This window comes from Chaetodon trifascialis, chromosome 19, assembly GCF_039877785.1.
Source record: "Chaetodon trifascialis isolate fChaTrf1 chromosome 19, fChaTrf1.hap1, whole genome shotgun sequence".
NCBI classification, from domain to species: Eukaryota; Metazoa; Chordata; class Actinopteri; order Chaetodontiformes; family Chaetodontidae; genus Chaetodon; species Chaetodon trifascialis.
The window spans coordinates 15,108,634-15,127,461 of NC_092074.1; the positions used below are offsets into that span (position 1 = coordinate 15,108,634).

The 18,828-nt window shown below is 43.3% G+C and overlaps 1 protein-coding gene across 6 annotated transcripts in view; it reads right to left on the reverse strand.

Moving 5' to 3' along the window:
* Positions 1-18,828, reverse strand: part of utrn (utrophin) — a 173,584-nt gene that overhangs the window by 113,452 nt on the left and 41,304 nt on the right. For all 6 annotated transcript variants that reach the window (XM_070987929.1, XM_070987930.1, XM_070987931.1 and 3 more), the window contains 27 exons: positions 18,256-18,405; positions 17,651-17,812; positions 17,118-17,249; positions 16,550-16,723; positions 16,185-16,340; positions 15,913-16,083; positions 15,377-15,556; positions 14,481-14,609; positions 13,571-13,741; positions 13,344-13,400; positions 12,959-13,114; positions 12,146-12,283; positions 11,961-12,056; positions 11,575-11,745; positions 10,897-11,069; positions 8,983-9,133; positions 7,820-7,995; positions 7,249-7,384; positions 6,625-6,774; positions 6,339-6,491; positions 6,161-6,262; positions 5,835-5,955; positions 5,100-5,317; positions 4,809-4,926; positions 4,379-4,584; positions 3,284-3,438; positions 2,928-3,117 (listed from right to left, as the gene is read on the reverse strand). In XM_070987929.1, coding sequence (XP_070844030.1) covers positions 2,928-3,117; positions 3,284-3,438; positions 4,379-4,584; positions 4,809-4,926; positions 5,100-5,317; positions 5,835-5,955; positions 6,161-6,262; positions 6,339-6,491; positions 6,625-6,774; positions 7,249-7,384; positions 7,820-7,995; positions 8,983-9,133; positions 10,897-11,069; positions 11,575-11,745; positions 11,961-12,056; positions 12,146-12,283; positions 12,959-13,114; positions 13,344-13,400; positions 13,571-13,741; positions 14,481-14,609; positions 15,377-15,556; positions 15,913-16,083; positions 16,185-16,340; positions 16,550-16,723; positions 17,118-17,249; positions 17,651-17,812; positions 18,256-18,405 — 4,092 coding nt within the window. The remainder of the gene's footprint in view (positions 1-2,927; positions 3,118-3,283; positions 3,439-4,378; positions 4,585-4,808; positions 4,927-5,099; positions 5,318-5,834; positions 5,956-6,160; positions 6,263-6,338; positions 6,492-6,624; positions 6,775-7,248; positions 7,385-7,819; positions 7,996-8,982; positions 9,134-10,896; positions 11,070-11,574; positions 11,746-11,960; positions 12,057-12,145; positions 12,284-12,958; positions 13,115-13,343; positions 13,401-13,570; positions 13,742-14,480; positions 14,610-15,376; positions 15,557-15,912; positions 16,084-16,184; positions 16,341-16,549; positions 16,724-17,117; positions 17,250-17,650; positions 17,813-18,255; positions 18,406-18,828) is intronic.

An 18,828-nucleotide genomic window follows, 5' to 3' on the forward strand; every position in this document is an offset into this window, starting at 1 on the left:
CAACTAGGAGGCTGTAGAAGGTATGTATGTCTCTGCTGCCCTCATTGCTACTGTCAACACACACACACACACACACACACACACACACACACACACACACACACACACACACACACACACACACACACACACACACACAAACACACACAATTTCTCTTGCCCACAGCCAAACACGTACAACTTGAGCTTGATAAAAGCTGCACCTCCAGCTATGTGCACCTTTGCACTTTTCTCTTGATGCCATTATTGCCATAGTGTCCATCATGAGTGCATTTGTGTGGTGTGCACGTACACCAGCTCCAGCAAGACTTATGTGATATGACATTACACAGAGAAAATCTGAGTTAGAATTAGAGTTTGCAATACGATTCACACCAAGGTACGTAATTAGCCCTTTAACGCCTCTGGCTAAAAAGGACTTGCACAAACAATACTGCAAATTAATGACCACGACTGCTTTATGACAAGATGGGATTTACACATTTGCTCTATCACATTTCCAGAAAATAAACTATACCATAATAAACTGTATATGAATAATGCAGTATACATTTACATACATACTATAATAGAAGATGTTATCCTTATGAAGCAGTATTAGCGTACACCATCAATGAAGAGTGGATAGGGGGAAACAGCTAGCTTGGTTCTCTCTAAAATTCAGAAATAAACCAGACAACAACTCTAAAGCTCCCTAGCTGGCACGCTGTATAATCCGTAAACAAACTCCGTAAAAAATCCGTAAAAAAACAACAATTTGTGGTTTTGCAGGGAGCTCGATGATTTAACTGTTTCTTGGCAGGAGTTTACTGCTCTCAAGTGCTGTATTTTTCACCTCCCAGCCCGAGTTTCCATACTTAATGGACAGTCTATATGCTAAGCTAAGATAATAACCTCCTTGGTGTAGCTTCATATTTAACAGACATGAGAAGGGTATCAAAATTCTCATCTCAATCTCTGTAAAAAAGCGATAATTGTGTTTCCCAAAACGCCAAACTACAGTTTACTTGTCTATTATCAGAGTCTAAAATTAGTTTTATTCAGAATCCTCCTTTATATTTTCAGGAAACACCAGTTAATGTGCCACATTTGTATTTGTCACTGCTCTGAACCACTCACCAACTGTGGGCTTAATATGAACACAGCGGTCAGAATGACAATGGTCCTGTGGCCAAAAACTGTAATTAAAGTAACCCAACACTCATTGTGAGTTCATAAAACATTTCGGGAGACATCTCTCTATGTCAGCACACGTCCTCCAAGGCTCAAAGTTTGTCTCATTATCCTACTTTCGAGACGTGGGTCCCATCCATCAACCTTGACTCCGACTGAGACAGAGAGATTGAAATGGGAGGAAAAAAAGAGGATAAAAGTGAAGCCAGTGGGCGATGACCAATTCAGACAGATACACCAATAAGTTGGTATGCCAGTATTTCTTGAAATATTAGCCTTTGACTGATGAATTCAATTTCAACTCATTTTTTTTACATTTACCACACACTTGACCTTTGAGATAACTTTGACAGACTTTTTAGGAATGAAATCCAATAGTACACAGTGGGCGTCCTTTGAAATTTTGACAGGGCTTATAATGATGGATTATGTTCGATAAAACAAATACAGATCATGGGCAGATAAACGTGATAATAATATCAATTTCTCCAAAAAGATCTGAATGCATCTTTATGACCAAGACAAAATCTAGCCAAGCCTGTAAAACCAATTAAAGAGTCTTCAGAAATCTTTAAGGCCATTCATGCATGTACTTGCTATAGCCTTGGCCTGTTTTTAAGTACTTGGACAATGGAAAAAGAAGTGATAGCGCTGTGGCATTCAACACAACAAAGCCAAGAATGTTATTATTAGATGTGAGCTTTCAGGTTTGCGAGATGTACGACATTGCAGCATGTTCTCAGGGACAAGGACTTCATCTGTGAAGAAGCATGGAAACACAAAGACGTACAACAAATCATGGACCATGTCAGGTGGTGCAAATGAAAGCCCCTCAGCACATAATCCAAAAGAGATGAGAATAAGACTGTCAGGGTCAGCATTAAAAAGAAAAAGACCTTTCAATTTCACCAGGATGTACACCCCCCACCCCCACCCCACCCCAAAAAAACGATTAGTGCATGTTTTATCTGTTGAAAGGGTGAGGTGAAGTGATTTTGCCGATTTTGGGATTAAAACGTTACATAAAGCATAAGATGATGTGTGTCAACAGACCCCTGAGGAGAGGTCTGGGTAAATGACAAGCTAGTGAGAGGAAGCACAAACACACAAACACACACACACACATACACACACACACACACACACACACACACACACACACACACACACACACACACACACACACACACACACACACACACACACACACACACACACACACACACACACACACACACACACACACACTGAATTCCTAAGTAGGACAGGACAAGAGGATCAATGAGCCGCACTCAATGCATACAGGCGCCCTCTGTACACCCTCTCATTCGCACCTTAAACCAGCAGCTTACACATGGATGCACCCACACACACACACACCCCTGCCTCAGTCCCATTGGTGCAGGATGCATTAATGAAGGATGACACTGAGATAATAGGCTAGAAGAGGCTAGCACCTGCGCATAGATTACACACATACACGTTTGTACTTTTACACTTTTGAGGACCCTCACTGATATAAGGCCCAGCCCCTTATCCTAACCTTAACCATCAACTAAATGCCCAACCCTACCCCCACCCTGAACCTAAACCTAATTCTAAAACCAAGACCTCTTTGAAGGTCTGTCTGACAGTGAGGACAGGTCAAAACGTCCTCACTTTCCAAACATGTCATCACGTCCAAGGTCCCAGTCTCAGATTTGTTCTCAGAAAAATAGATGCACAAGCACACACAGTATCTCCACAGCCCCTACCTCTAGTTGTTGCCTCAGCTCCTTCACATGGACGGAGTCCTGCGACAGGTCTTCCCTCTGAGAGGCATCAGCCAAAACGTTGACTGTGGTCTCTGCCTCCTGGAGCCATTTGAGGAAGGACTCCAGCTCCCTGAGAGACATCTGCAGGCCCTTCAATTCACTGTCCAGATGGCCGTGCCGGTCACTCGCCCTGCCAATCAATAACAATGAGACAAATGTGTGAGTTTACATGAAAAACACATGATTTATTTTCACTATTGGAGCAATTAGCACATCATTAACTACTGGCAGAGCTATCAGGCCCACATGTGACGCAATCAAAGTACGTGTGGGTAAAAAGGTGGGTTTATGTGCACCTATTGTTGATGCTGTTCCAGGCCGCGTTGTGTGTATCTGTGACCTCTTTGATCCTCCTGGTGTCATCGGTAGAATACTCCTGCAAAAGATGACTGGACAGCTCGTTGAAGGCCGCGACTGTAGCTTGGCCTCGGCCCAGGTCTTGGAGGAACGCCTGTAAACAATCAACACAGAGGCATGAGGATCACAGTGACACTGATAATGTGACAGATGTGACTCAGCCATGTGCTACTACTGAGGACCCCGTTGGCACTACTTTTAAATATTATTTATTTGCATGCACTGCTTTCTGTGTTGTGGCTTGGCATCTGCTTGAGCTAGACAAATTACTCTGCAAGAATATTAATGACCTATTATCTAAACTTAATAAAAAATTAAATTAAACTTGAGGCACTGAAAACACAAAGAGATTTGTTATTCCACAGCTCAGCCAGCTGACATTGTTATTTTAACCTCTACTTAATCAAGCAGGTTTCATAAGACCCAACTGTTATTCATAAGGGCAGATTATTATTTTAAATTTAGCATTAGCAAATAAGTCATCCATATATGACCCCCAGGTTCTTTTAACAAAAAGGTACACTTCACTATTTTAAATGGACAATTACTCATCATTACAAGACCACACAAACCAGGAGCAGATAGCTGTGCATCCAATAAGCTGGATTCTCTTAAACTCATCTGCCCTCTAGTGTTTGATTCCTGTAATGCATCAGACACACTCTTGAGGAAGAGTCAGTTTCCAGGCACTCTCGGTCCAAGTCATCATCTCAAATTAAAATGATGGATGATGTGGGCGTATGAATGTTATTAAGGTTCAAAGTGATACTGAAGAGAGGTGATTTATTCATTCCCATCTTGTACAGACTTATACAGCTGTACAGAGGACCTCTAATAGTTTTTAAAGTAAAGTTTGGTTTGGTCCAATATTTTTCTCTCTATTAGGAAAGTGAGCAGACACATTCCCTGGAGTATATTTCTAGTCTACCGTTATGACAAAGATCCAGAATCAGAGGGAATGACCTCAGGAAGGACAGGCATTAGACGCACAGAGGACGTAGAGAGAAAGTTTAGCAGTTAAACTTTTCCCTAACCTTGTTGTCAGCAAGCTGTTTAGTCAGGGGATCTCTGGACTGCTGAAGAAGGTTGTGGAAACGTCCTTCGTTGTGCCCAATCAGAGCTTTCACCTCCTTCCTCTGGTCCTCCCACTGGTTGCTGTGACCAATCATGTTGTCCAGCTGCTGGAGCCGTGCCTCGACACCATGCTGAGTGCTGTCCCATTGGCTGCGGACCCTCTCAACTAGAGACAGAGACAGATGCACGTTCAACAGGAAAAGCCAAAACAGAAAATTAACGACAGTAGCTTTGGCACAAAACAAGAAATACAAATGCTGTTAGATAAAACCAATCAGAACTAAAAACAAGCTGTACATTTTATAAATCCTGAGAAGAAAACTAAAGACATTATATTGTTTGTGATGCCTTTGGAGCAGCTAATGTGTTTTTAAACTGCTTTGTACGTACGTTTCTCAGTAATGGATGTGCGAACATCCAGATTAGAGGTCTTGTTCTTGATGTTCTGTGCCAGGGTGAAAATGTCCTCGAGCTGGGGATGACGCTGCTCCAGGTCACTCTTCGTCACCTGTCAGGATGAGGCACAAATACTCACAATTGGAAAAAAAGTGCATAGCATGGGATGTTATTTGGCAGTTCAATTTTACACAAAATACGTAATAGTCCACTAAAAAAGTTCATCACTTTAAACACATCCACAACTTCTCTCCCATCTGTCCTCTCTGCTCCCCCGTTTCTCACCTGAAGACGTCCCATAGTGGTCCTGATCTCCTCCGTGTCCCCCACGGTGACGATATTAGACTTGAGCATCTGGGTGATGAGGACGAGCCAGTCTGCCAGCTCGGTGGCTGTCTCATTGAGGTCGGTGGGCGCCACGGTGTCTGGTGTGTGCGGGGTTTGATGGTGGGGGTCCTCGCTCACCAGGCTGGCCATCTGCACGGCTGAGGGGACCGCAGACACTGAAGCGGGGACAAAAATAAGGCAGGGAACTCAAGGCGAGTAATGTTGACATATAGAGCTTCTTAAAAGGAAATGATGCAATGAGTATTAAAGGTGTTAAAGCGAGAGAGGAGGTGCTGTCAAATTGCTCTCAGAGGATAGTGGCATCACACTAAATCATGATGAATGAGGCATCTGGGCTTGTTTTAGTGTTACACAACCATGACTTTGTTGCTCACCTCTTATTTGTTATTTCATCATGTATTCTCATGCTCCAGATTAAGCAAAGCCAATAAGGAATTCCAAATCTGCCACCTGAGTACTTATTACCTCTAATACAAGTACCTATTTCTGTTTGTCGTTTCCTGTTAATGATCCAATATCTAATTTTCTCTGTCTCATTACAGGCTTAACACTTCATTAGGACTGCGTGGAGTCTTTTCCTCCCTACACGTTGATGTATTATAAAGATAAAACTAGTGATACAGAAAGGAGAGAAATCTGAATTTTAAAAAGGGTATTCCTAGATATCTTTACCAAGCTGCTGGTGCTGGACCGCATGCTGGTGCTGTGTCCATGGAGAGACGGGTGGCTGGAGAGATTCCCTCAGTCGACCATCCAGTGCTTTCCAATCAGCTGCCAGCTGCTCTACCTTACTCTATACACATGGAGCAGCAGTACAGAATATTAGCAACAGGAAATAGAGTGTATCAAGCTTTTTATAAAACAGCCAATTAAATAAATTAGAGGAAATAAAATTACCTAACATGGATTAGTGGTGCTTTAAAGGTGCAATATGGTACATTACATGCTACAATTAGCAGTGTTTCTTTATGAAATCATATTAGTATGGAAAGTGGGACCTTTTCCTGAGGCAACAGCTGCTGTCGTCTCTGTAGCTCTATAGAATGAGCCAACAGGTCCTCCAGGTCCTTCTTCCTGTCCTTCATGGAGGCCTCCAGAGCCTACAACAGGTTAGAATTGATTTTAAGTACCGCAGATTTGCAGTGAGGTTAGATGTGTCATATTCAGATGATCTACCTGTGCTTGGCCAGGGCTCAGGCCTCTGGTCATGATCGTCTGGTGGGTGACGACGACCCAGTCAGTGAGTCTGTTCATTCTGTCCTGGAACTGGGCATGACTTTGCAGGTTGACCTCCACCTCCCCAACTTTGTCCAACAGCTCATGGGTTATCTGCAGAGGAAAGGGGGGGGGGGGGATGAGTGGAAGATGGGTGGAGGAGAGGCAGAATAGAAGCAGGGAGAACATGAGATGTTGTGGCTGTCAATGTTGTAAAACATGGCAACGGTGGATGCAGTGCTGGTACCTTGCTCCAGTTGAGGTTTATGGCTCTGAGTTTGCCAACATGCTGGTCTCTGTTCTGAGGGCTCATGCTTGGACTGGCCAGGATCTGAGGGGCGTGCTTGTTAAGCCATCCGAGACGTTCATTCTGTGCATCCATTTCCTCGGCAAGGGCCTGCAGAGAAAAAAGCTGACTTAATTCCACAGAGAGACGGGACTGATTTGGTGATGTATTAATAAATGAGAGTAAAATAAGTAAACTCAAGAAGCCACATCACATCGTTCAATGTACTTTCTTCACAATGTGTCTCCACTGAGGAAAGGTCTGGCTGAGGTTATTGTCAGGGAGGAATGAAGACAGAAAACATGCAGTGATTGCATTTCCTTCAACAAAAACGCATCATTCAAAACAAGAGATGTGAAGTTCCTTCTGTGTATGTTTGCTGGGCTTGACAGGTTTTTTTCTTGTGATTGAGATACTGGGAGCAGCTTGTTGGTACAGTGACGCAAACAAAGAACAAAGGAAAATGCAACACAGTAAGAGATGACCATAAAAATAACCGAATGAACTGAGTTCCGGAGCACAAATAGAAAGGTCTGTGCTCCCATGGATCGCACTGAAGTGAGGATGTTTTGAGACTCGCTGTACCTTGAGTTCTTTGAGGTTTCTGTCAGTGGCAGTGACAGGTAAAGAGCTGACGGCGTTTTCTGCCTGCTGCAGCCATATAGCCAGCTCCTCACGTCTCCTCACCAGCTCTGACAGGGCCGGGTCTCCTCTAGCCAGCCTGCACACACACACACACACACACACACACACACACACACACACACACACACACACACACACACACACACACACACACACACACACACACACACACACACACACACACAAAAACACATAACGTTGTAAGATTAGGATCTCCATTTCCCGCAGGTGGCAGCCCTAATCCTAAAATTTACATTTAAATTACTGTTATAGACTGATTGACCACACTGATAATGTTAACCTGCCAAACACTGATAAAGAAACAAAGATTGTCTGTGGTGGAGAGGGAGCACTAACCTCTGTCCTACATTATACTGTAAAACCATATGTTATATAGACAAGACAAGGCAATATGTGTCGGATTTGGCAAAATCCACATTTGACCACATCCCCTTAATCTATTTAATCCATGTGTAACGTAACATCCTGTGTGTTTCTGAGGACACATCACCTGCGCTGTCTCTCGAGGACCTGGCGGTTGACAGCTCTCCATCGCTGCCCGAGGGTGTCTAGCTTCTCTTCGAGCAGGGATCCATCTGGGGATGACAGCTGCCCAATTATCTGCTCCCCAGTGCGGGTCAGTACAGCCAAGATGGGCTGGTGGCTGGTAAGACCTTCCTCCAGCTCCTAGAATACGTATAAAGGAATGAAAGAAAGCATGAGAGACAGGGGAGGAGGAAAAACACACAAAAAAAGGTGGGATCAGGGATCAATCAATCAGAATAAGAAGGATCACTAAGGGACAAATCCGCTGCTCGAGTCAATCTCTCAAAGCAAATCTCTGATTGACACACTGGCGTTATTCGTGACACATCAAGATCTGAGCTGCCAAATCTCTACTCCCTCTAAGGGATATTATACTTGCCAAGACAGATCAGTTAAGAAAGGTGAGTGACTGTAAAACCAGCTAAAGGGTGAGTAAGTGATCTTTCAATTCCCATCCGCTTGATCCCCAAACTCACTATGTGCAACTGTGAAAACATGTCAAAGAGCCGGACAGATGGACTGTAGCTCAAACTTTGCACATCACGCTGATAAAAGGTGTTAATGGTGGTGGTGCTGTCAGCAATTATGCAGCGGCTTCAGAGAATTTAATTCCCCTTGGAAATGAAATAGCCGCTTTCGTAATCAAACAAAGCAAAATCAGAGGCCCCTTCTCATCCTCCTCTTCAGTTTGTTTCTCTCCATGTCTCGCTCTGCATAATGAACAGTTAGATGTGCAGGGTGTTTATTTATTAGCTACAGAATAGCAGCAATTTTTCCCCTTGGGGAACAAAACGCAATTATCGCCTGTCTAACATTACCAACCATCTAGCTGCTTATATTTCAAACAAATTACTGCTACATTCTGGAAAGGTAATAATCTTGCTTTGAGCTTGTTAACATGTGGGAACCTAAGAGTACATAAATGACAAATTAGTGTTTGTAATGGTAAAGGTGGAATGCCATGAATGTTTAAAATAATGCTGCAGAAATACATAAAAACACAAATCACTACATTCCATTCATGGCGACACATTTGGAGTTGTGACCAAATGCACAGACAAAAACCATGTTATATTCACCACTAAACACATATTCAGCCCTCCACGCGCTCCTTCACCCTCCACTGACCTCTTGGTGTTGCCGTGCAGAGTTCAAGTCCAGCTGTCCATCAGGGCCAATGCTCTCGGACAGCAGTATCTCCGTATCAGTCAGCCACTGGCTGAGGTCATTCATGTCACAGTGGAACTGCCTCCACTCCTCTATGGCACGGTCAAAACTCCTGCAGCAGAATTAGAAAATTATCTTTTCCTGGCCAGTATGAACAGGAGTGATTACAGCAAACAAAACCACTTTCAGTGCTCATATGGGCACCTGGCTGTGATTTTAAGACGGATTAGAAAAATGGCAAACATATCCTTTGACTGAAAATACCTCCAACATGTATGCAGTATTTCAACTTTCTTACTTTCCACCACGGGAACGTCTTGCCTAATGCAGGTGTTATGCTTTATGTATACCTGCAGAAGGGAAGTGGTGCATGCAGATCTGAAAGTTGAGCTTGGTTCAAATGTGCTTATCATCAAAATGCATGCTGGTGTGTGTGCATGTGTGTGTCACAGTACTTATGATTAATGTGTGTGGAGACTCTTTTGTTCTAAGTAAATTTTCTTTGTTATCACTTGCCTATTGTGCAGAGGACGTTGTTTCCTTTGTGCAGCTGAACATCAAACACACAAATGCAAATCTCTACACTGTCGAAGTTGATATTCAAGCAGGGATCAATTTCCCTAATGAAGGGAATCAGACACTAATGCAGACAATTACCCTGTATTATCTTTTAAAGACCTTTTTCTTCTTTAACCTAAAGCTCAGTTTTATTTGTAGAGTTCTTGATTTGAACGATGCCAGTGGACTCTGGCCTTGATTATCCCTTGATGACTAATTGCAAATTTTTTTCTTCTTCTTTGCTCCTGTTTAATGTCAAGTGGGCTTAATATCGAACGGGATGAGACATTAAAGAATTCTGGTCTCTTGAGACGCAATCGAGTTTACCTGTCGGGACATTCCATGCTTCATGATGAGCAAAAATGGCACAGCTGACCTCTATTAAACACCAGAAAATGTCATAACAATCAGGAGCCTCTTACAACACTGACGAGTTCACGGAGACGCTATTGAATAAATCAGCATCGACGGAGAGGCTGATTACTTAAAATGCCTAACACAAAAAACAGATCTTTATCGCATTGATGGCTTGCATGAGGGCTATTTCCTCTTTCAGCATTGTGTGGAGCACAACAAATCTGATCAGAGAGACGAGGTGAGGAAATGAGTTTTGGATGAGCAATTTTACAAAATATACTCCATTCTTTTGATTTTTAATGATGCCCAGAGGTTATTGTGATTGCAGACAGAGTGCTTCCGCATTTGTGTGCAATCTTCAAAATGAGCTTACTAGTTTATTCTAGCATGTGCACATACTATGCTCAGCAAATGTAGAATGTTTATGCCCAAGGAATCGTGTTGATGGTAGTCAAGGTCACCCAGTGTGTGTGTGTGTGTGTGTGTGTGTGTGTGTGTGTGTGTGTGTGTGTGTGTGAGTGTGTGTGTGTGTGTGTGTGTGTGTGTATACGTAAGCTTTTGTGTCAGTAAGTCAATGAATGAGTGAAGATGTGAACAGGCACGAGATTGTTTATGCCCAAGGAACTGTTTTGATAGTAATCAAGGTCAGTGTGTGTGTGTGTGTGTGTGTGTGTGTGTGTGTGTGTGTGTGTGTGTGTGTGTGTAGGGTGCTCGATTGTGTGCCCTGGTCTATCTCTTTATCTGTTCCTGCTGCCTCCTGACTAGCAGACATCTGGCATTTAATGTCCCTGCAGCCTCGACCACATATCCCAACACACACATTCACATCTGAAAATAGCTTCTCTCTCTCTGGTCACATGTTCTGTGAAAGATTTATTCACATTTTATTCAACACATTACTTAAATTTAATGAGTGTACATGTACATTGTGATCTGTGTGTGTGGAGTTAGCGCACGCACCCCTTGCGATGGTTGTACATGCGGTTGACGCGGTCCCACTCTGCGTTGAGCTGTGTGAGGGCGTCTCCGATCTGGGCGACCTCAGCAGGCGAAGCATCGCGGATGACATCAGGCTGGCGCTCGTGGATCCCTGTGACCTGCTCACCAAGACGCTCCAGATTGTCTTTGATATTCTATATAGAGACAAATGCAAGATGAAGAAAAAGGCGCTGCAAGGTGAGAGAGGGAAATCAGGGCACTGAGAGCTGAAACAGTGGCTAAAAAGTTCACACAGCAAGTAGGATGTTCAGCGGCAGAAGAAAATCACATCACTTCAATTGTGGCAGCTGATTATCTGACACAGACTGAATTTAATGTTTTGCTGATCACTTCTAAAGTAGGGACAGATTTGGCCCCTGGTCTTAGCTTAACTTAATCCTTTATGGCACTGAGGAAAACATTAAATTCCTACTGTCTACTCAATTTTAAATCAAGATTTTAAAACCTTGGGTGTCGAGGCACATAGCTTTGGAAAGCGCTCCCATAGGTGCAGAACTACTATTCGTGCGCTAATCATGTTCAACTCTGTAAAAACTGCTATACAAAAGCTAATACGGTACAATATCACAGACCATTCTTCCAACATGGTGCAATGGTAATTTTTAGCTTAGCAGGTTGGGTATATGAATGACGACCCACCCTCAGTGTGTCCTCCTGGCTGGAAAAATCTTCATACAGCCCCCCGCTGAGCTCAGAGGAGTTCAGGAGCAGCTCATTGTCAGCCATGGCGAGGAGCACTTTGTTGATGTCCAACAGGTAGTCGGAGGGACTCAGTGAAGGAGCACTGCTACGCTCCACTGAAGACATCTCCTACACCACAAAGGAGCAGGAGAAAAGCACAGGGCAGAGGGAACACTGCATTAACATTGTGCCACATGATAATACAGCATGCTACACTGTGCTAAACTAACAGTAGAGCCAGTGCTATAAAGCATTTATTGTGAAAGCCACAACTCCGCGGTCAAAATTATCTACTTAGAGTCTATGTGTACAGAATATGTGCTTGTTCATGAGGAGTCCCTCACCTCGGCTGCAAACTCTCTAGTCTGCTCTGTGAAGGTGTAAGAAGATGACGAGTCCACAGAGACGTCCACCTGCCTGATTCGTAGCACCCTCAGCTCCTATAGCAGGCAAACACACACAAATTGACCAAACTGCAACTGTGCACAACAGGAAAACGCAATATCTACAAATTCTTGATGTATCTCACCCTGTGAGCAGAATATTGACTCTGCAGCCGGAGCAGCAGAAGTCTCAACTCCTCCCTCTGGCCTTCATCTGAAGTTTGCTGCAGCAGTTCTTCTCCTCTTCTCAGCAAGTCTTCCACGCCAGCTTTCTCCTCATCCATCTGGTGCAAAAAGACAGATGGGTTAAATGAGGAGATTGGATTTTTTAAACTAGAGCTGTCTTTGTCGCATCTTAAATTCATCAGTCTAGCCAGCACAGAAAAATAGCAGCTTACACACCAGAAACCGACATTAGCTGTAAGTTGCTCCTTTGCTACACAAGCAACAAGCTGCTGAGAGTGGAGATGCTGCAGACACTTCTGGGAAAATACTGTTAAAAACACAGTAAGAGCTTCCTGACGGGTACACTGACCTTGCTTTGGACTGGTCAGGATTGTTCAGGCACTGTGTTTAACGTCATAAACCTTGATAAAGCAGCTTGAATTCCAGACTTGTTAGGCCTTGAAAAACCAAATCAAAGCTCATCTTATCAGGTGGGAGCTTTACATAGCCTGTAGCCCAGCCTAAATCTCATGAAACTTCAGAGAGGGAATAATAAGTAACCTGGGGCAATGTTCTGTGTATTTCTTTCAAATCTCTCTGGAAAATTGCTAGAGATGAGTAACCTTAATGGAAACCAAAGAAGAGTGGATATTACCCAATTCGCAATACTGTACTACACCATTTGGGGCTCTCTCTTAAGTAATTACTACTTACTAAGGACCGTTTCTTTGAAAGTTTTAAGAACTAAATGAAAATGCCACAAAAGGGTGAAATCGAAAGGTGGCTTTGTGTACCTTGTCATCATCCAGGAGGTTTGCTGGGTCCTGCTGCTGCTGCAGAGCCTTCAGTTTGTCCTGGAGCTCTGCCTGAAGGTCCTTCACCTCACTGAGGACCAGAGACTCAACAGGACGACTCCGACTCTCTGCACGGGTCTCCTGGCTGTGAATGACCTGATGAGACAGAGCAAAAACACACCTCAGGTCAAAACAGGTACAAATGAATGTAATTGTCTGACTGAATGCTCAATGAGAGGGTCCGGCTGTGGCATGACAGTACAGCCCCTGCAGTATTTTCTGTCCAAACCATATTTAGTGTAGTTTGCATGAAATCAATGATGTCCCTTTTTTCACTGCTACAGTAGTCTGTGGTGAACTGTTTAGCTACTGCTGTTTCTTTTACCTGCTGAGGTGGCTGCTGGTTCAAGTCAACACCAGTTGACTCCAGACTGGACATCATCTGAATGCCAAATGACAAAGACAGAAAAGAGTGTGTGACTGTGCAGACTATACCACATGCTGTATGTCTGAGAGTTTGACCTTATTTGGTTAAATTACACACTGAATCCACATTAGCAATGGTGATAATGGGTTGTTCGATGCTGTGATTTCGAGTTTGTGCTTTTGTACCTGGGCAGTTCTGATGTGTTGGGAGACTTTGTCAAAGTTGCAGTTGAGCTCAGCCAGTTTGGGCTCCACTACATCTCGGCAGGCGGGCCCCCTGCTGGTCATCAGGATGATGGCCTGGTCCTTCACGTTGTCCACCCGCAGACTGATGTCCTCCAGCTCCTCCAGCATGCGCTGCGGGCAAACCACAGGGGCTCATGCATTAATCAGCATTATATTTGTCATCCATTTATGCTATCAGTCATTCTCTCTCAGACTGGCAGTATAGCCTTGGTTCAGACCAAAGAGCTGAGCACCGGATGTACTGATCAAGGTTAGCAGGCACCTGCTGATATTTGGTGGAGGCCTTCGGTTGTCAAGGCTAGAGGAAGGCAAGGGTTAGGATTTCAGTATAACAGCAGGATAAATTATTTGACAGATAAAGACTCAGCTTCTCCTTTTTCCATCTCTCTTATACACATAAAATGCACTAATAGTGTCCAAATATGCGTGCTTCTTGAAAATCCCCATCTGAACTAAGCATAAAAAGTTTCTGCTCCAACAGTGGACAATCCAAAATGAGACATTTAGCATTCGAGTCTATACCACAAGGTAACAGGGGAGGATTTCTTTGATGGATTCTGGCAGAATGCATTTCCTTCCCAGAGGCTGTGATTTCCACAAAGCCATTCTTAACTATTACATATTTCTAAGCTTGCCATGGCATAAGCTCTCCCAATTCTTGCATATTTTGGGGCTTAACGGCAAATAAAAATAGCATAACTAAAAACTTTAGTTGATAATATGGAAAAACCTCCCATGTTTTAACTGTCTTTTATGCTTCAGGTGTACTGTGTCCACATGTTGGGGCCATCCTCCCTTTACCCACACTGATGTTTCCTCTCTCACAACGCTGGGACTCCCTCTGCCTTACCTTTACCACTTTCTCCCTCTCTGTCGGGGTGAGCCGCTCAGCCTCGTCCAGGTGGATCTGGGTCTGGTAGAGCCAGGTGCTGATGTGAGCCAAGTTCTCGTCAAAGATTTCCACTTCATTCTGGTGACTCTGCACACAGACGAAAAAAGGATTCGTGCTCCCATTAGGAAGTAAAAACAAGAATCACCCTTAAAAAGTCATTCTGTGTTTCCCCCATTTTCTGCATAATCTACGACAAAGACTTTTAATGGTTCTCTGAGTTTTCGATAACCTTTACATGACTTGCTGCAGTGCGCAATTATAAGAAGAAACACTTCTTTGTCTTTTGTTCAAACGGCAAATGTATTTTTTTGTCGAGGTGATTTGCATGCCCTTGTTTTGTCTTTGATTTGAAGCTTATTCCTTTGTCTAGCTACGGCAATCACTTGACTTACGCGGCATAATGAGGAAATCTTTTATTTGGTTGTAAAACTTGCAAAGACATAACCTTCTAATGCTGCCGTTCTGCTTTGTTTTTCTGTTTTTCTAAATCTTTCCAAGGTTGGTAAAAACAACTTTCAAATTCAATGAACTTTTCACAACTTCAAAACTCATCATGGGTGCTTAAATTATTCCATTATATTTGATATGAATTATAAAAGCCGTTATAATTAAAAGAATTCTCATTACCCAGAAAAATGGCGTGCTAAAAGGCACAGTGGAGACAAAAATACATTTATTTACCAAAGAGTGGCCTTTGTTCACTTGCAAATGAAAGTCTTGCTCAAGCATATACTGTAAAGTAACTATAAAAACTTAAAGCAGGTGGGAGAATCTACTCACTCAAAGAACATAAAATAAACAACACAGCAACTTTTAATTTATTAAGCCTTCCTGTATAAAAGATTTGCACTCACCAGCACAGTGCTAAGCCAGTCCTCTGTCCAGGTGCGGACACGGCCCCAGGCTTCATTGAGGCCACAGAGTTTGTCCTCCAGCTGAGCCTCGCTGCCCTCCACCAGGGTCTGCAGACCAGCGCTGGTCTCCATCAGGCTGGACAGCTCCACCTTACGACGCTCCGACTCCTTCAGCAGGCCCTGGTGGAGAGAGACACACAGACACATGCAAAGAAAGACATAATGTTATATGCATTATAATGAACAGCACATATACATACAAACTTCAATGGAAACTAAAAATAAAGCATTAATTACCAGAAACGTTAATTCAAAATAACAGCCGGCATTTACATCCCAAAAACCCAGAGCAGAAGTTAGTATATATGCTCAACATTTCAACTTTTCATATGTGTGAAACATTTCATCTCCAGTGTCAGGAAGAGATGTTTTTATGAACATCATGCTGTCTTCCTGCTCCATCTACTGGCTAGAAGCAGAAGCACGTCTTTGCCCCTGCCAAAGAGGCTTGATGAAAGGCTGGGCCAGCCACTCACATTAGCCCATGCGATCTCAGCGTCGATGTCAGCTGGCATATCTCCACAGCTGTTCTTCTGCTGCAGCTGAGCCTCACTGGTGGTCAGCCACTCCTGTAGGGCAGCGCTCTCCTTCTGGAACTTTTGAGACAGAGACAAAGCTTTTTCCAGGTCCTGCTTGCCCTCCGTTACCTGTAAACAGAAGGAAGATGAAGAGATAATGAATGTTACTTATACTCCAACATGAGCTGTGTTTTGTAGACCAAGCAGAATTCGTTTGAAAATAAAGTTACCTGTGCCCCCAGGTCATTGTAGAGCAGTTTGAGAGCAGTGAGCTGGTCGTCCATGGCCTTGGGGTTCTCTGTCTGCTGTTTCTGCACAATCTGTCGACCTGTCTTTATCACCGTCTCCACCTCCAGCTTCACCTCACTCAGTAGCTTGTATAGTTTCTAGAAATCAAAAAAAGGAAAATAAATCTATGAGTGAGTATTTTTTCTTTCTGTGTCTGTATGCTAAGCTGGCAGATATTTTGCTTATGTATCCTTAAATAATTTCAATCCTTGTTGAACATTTGTAACGTGTATATTGATCAATCATGCAATCAGCGACACGTTAACCATTCGTGTAAAAAAGAGACTGAGAAGGTTGTGGCTCTCACCATGCAACCGGTGAGGTGGGACTGGATTTTTTCTGGGTCCACATCCCTGACATCCAGAATGTGCAGCTCAGCCTTGGCGCCATCCAGGACCCTCTTACAGTCCAGCATGCGCTGCTCAAAGTTAGCTGGCTTCTGGAACAGCTGGTACTTTGTGGAAATCTCCCTCAGTTTTCTCTACAGTGGGTGAAGGGAGAGATGTGTTAAGTTATAATCTGCATCACAACACACAGACTTGTCTCACTATGCTGCCATGATTTTGTGAATTTTTCACTGTTTTGCATGAAAAACAATGTCTAAGCAATCAATGTTCTATGAGAATCTTGGTTTTCAGACACGATTAAGCAACTAGATAAACCTTAATTAAGTATGAAAGAAATTCTGGCATCATCCATCAGTAAAATTAGTCTGACTCCTATTATCAATGCTACACAGAAGAGGGATCGTTGCTACTATTTATAAGTACTTCTAGTATTAATTGCAATGTCTTAATTATGTTGGCTGCAGTAGATACCAGTCTGACATCAGTTTCCTGCAGTTCTCTGTGTTCTCCAGTAGGAGTCAGTGTTACCTGCAGCTGGTCCAGCATGGTCCCCCCTCGTGCAACTTTCCCATCGGTGGTGGGGGGAGGCAAGTTGGCCACGTTCCTCCTCCTCATCTCTTCTACCGTCAGCTCGTGGGCTGCGATCTCTGCCCCGATGGTCTGAAGGAAAAATGGAAGTGAATACAGGCACCATGACTATATGTTCACTCATATAGACAGAGCCTCTTCCACCCACTGTTTATGCATTCATTAGAGTCTTTTCAGGGTGTTTATGTACATGTAACACAAGTTTAAGAGTTACTAAGATAGCTCACCACTGTTTAGTTTTTTAAAGCATCTGTGGACAACCTGACTCGTTATTGTGGGTATATTGTATTAATACTATATATAAATATTTTACTACTGTTCCATGTGCTTCCAAATGAAGGGAGAGCTTTCAGACAAGTGAGATGACACCGTGTGAAGTAAGATCCATCAAGTTTTGGTGTTTCCCCAAGTGTCACATCTTGCCTGGTAACTACCTGTGGGTGTGTGAGAGTGTGCGTTGTGCACATGTGTACCTGCGCCTCCTGCGGGAGCTGGAAAGCGTCGATGCGGTCAGTGAGGTAGGAGGTGAGTGTGTGATCCAGCTGGCTCAGAGACTCCTGCAGTGTTTGGAGCGCCTGTTCGTTCTCCTTCAGGGTCTGCAGCTGCTGCTCAAGGCTGATCTGCCGATTCACCGCCTGAAGAATGTTTTACAGTCAAAGATGTCAATATTCTGATATTCCAGATTCAAGATTCAAGGGGAAGTTTATGTCCTAAAAATGTTGGTAAAACAGTCTTAATATAACAGCTGGAATATTCGGTCATTAACAATTACTCTCAGGAACGTCTTTTTCTGTTGTGCTTGACTTGATGAGGTAATGCAAAAATGAAAAATTGTTGTAAGACGTATACATATACTGTGTATCGAGTACAAAATAATAAAATAAATGTGTGGTCATACAGAGTAACATATAGTAAAATGTCATATTTGCATGACTATAATTAAACAAATTGCAATAGTAAAAGAAAATGCATAGTTCTTAATTTAGTGAAAAAGAAATCCAAACATAACCAAAAACACACACACACACACACAAACAGGAAGCCCACATTCGCTCACACACAAAGGCAAGGTCCTGACCTGGTGGTTGAGCTGTTCATAACGGGAATTGAAGGCCTCTAGTTTTTCACTAATGAGTTCGTCCAGTATGCCCCCGTCTATCAGCGTCTGACCCAGCTCTCTGATTTGTGTCCGGTTGTCCCCTGGGTGGCGAAGCGCACTCTCCAAAGACTGGTGGTAAATGGAGAGATGGAGATAAGGCTGAATTTATGAGCGAAGAATCAGAAAAATCAAGCCAAAAGGGGACGAAAGGAAGTGAGAAAACAACAAAATAGTCCTTTGATAAAGCAGCAACACAGATCAAGAAAGTAAAACTGCTTCTCAGATCTCAAAAAAAGAGCAAGAATTGACCAAGTCTAGGAACAAAGAACACCCGAGAGAAAAAGAAAATCCAGTGAATTTGTGAAAAGCTGCACATGTGTATGTGTGTGAAAGGTTGAGAAAGAACCAAGTAGCTGAGCAAACAGATGGAGTGCAGATGCAGAAATTGCTATGCTGGGTGTGTCAGATGGAGGCAAAAGGGAAAAATGATAACTGAACGAGAAATGAGAGATAAGTGAGAGAGAAGCTTGTTGAGCGACGGCACTTGTTTGG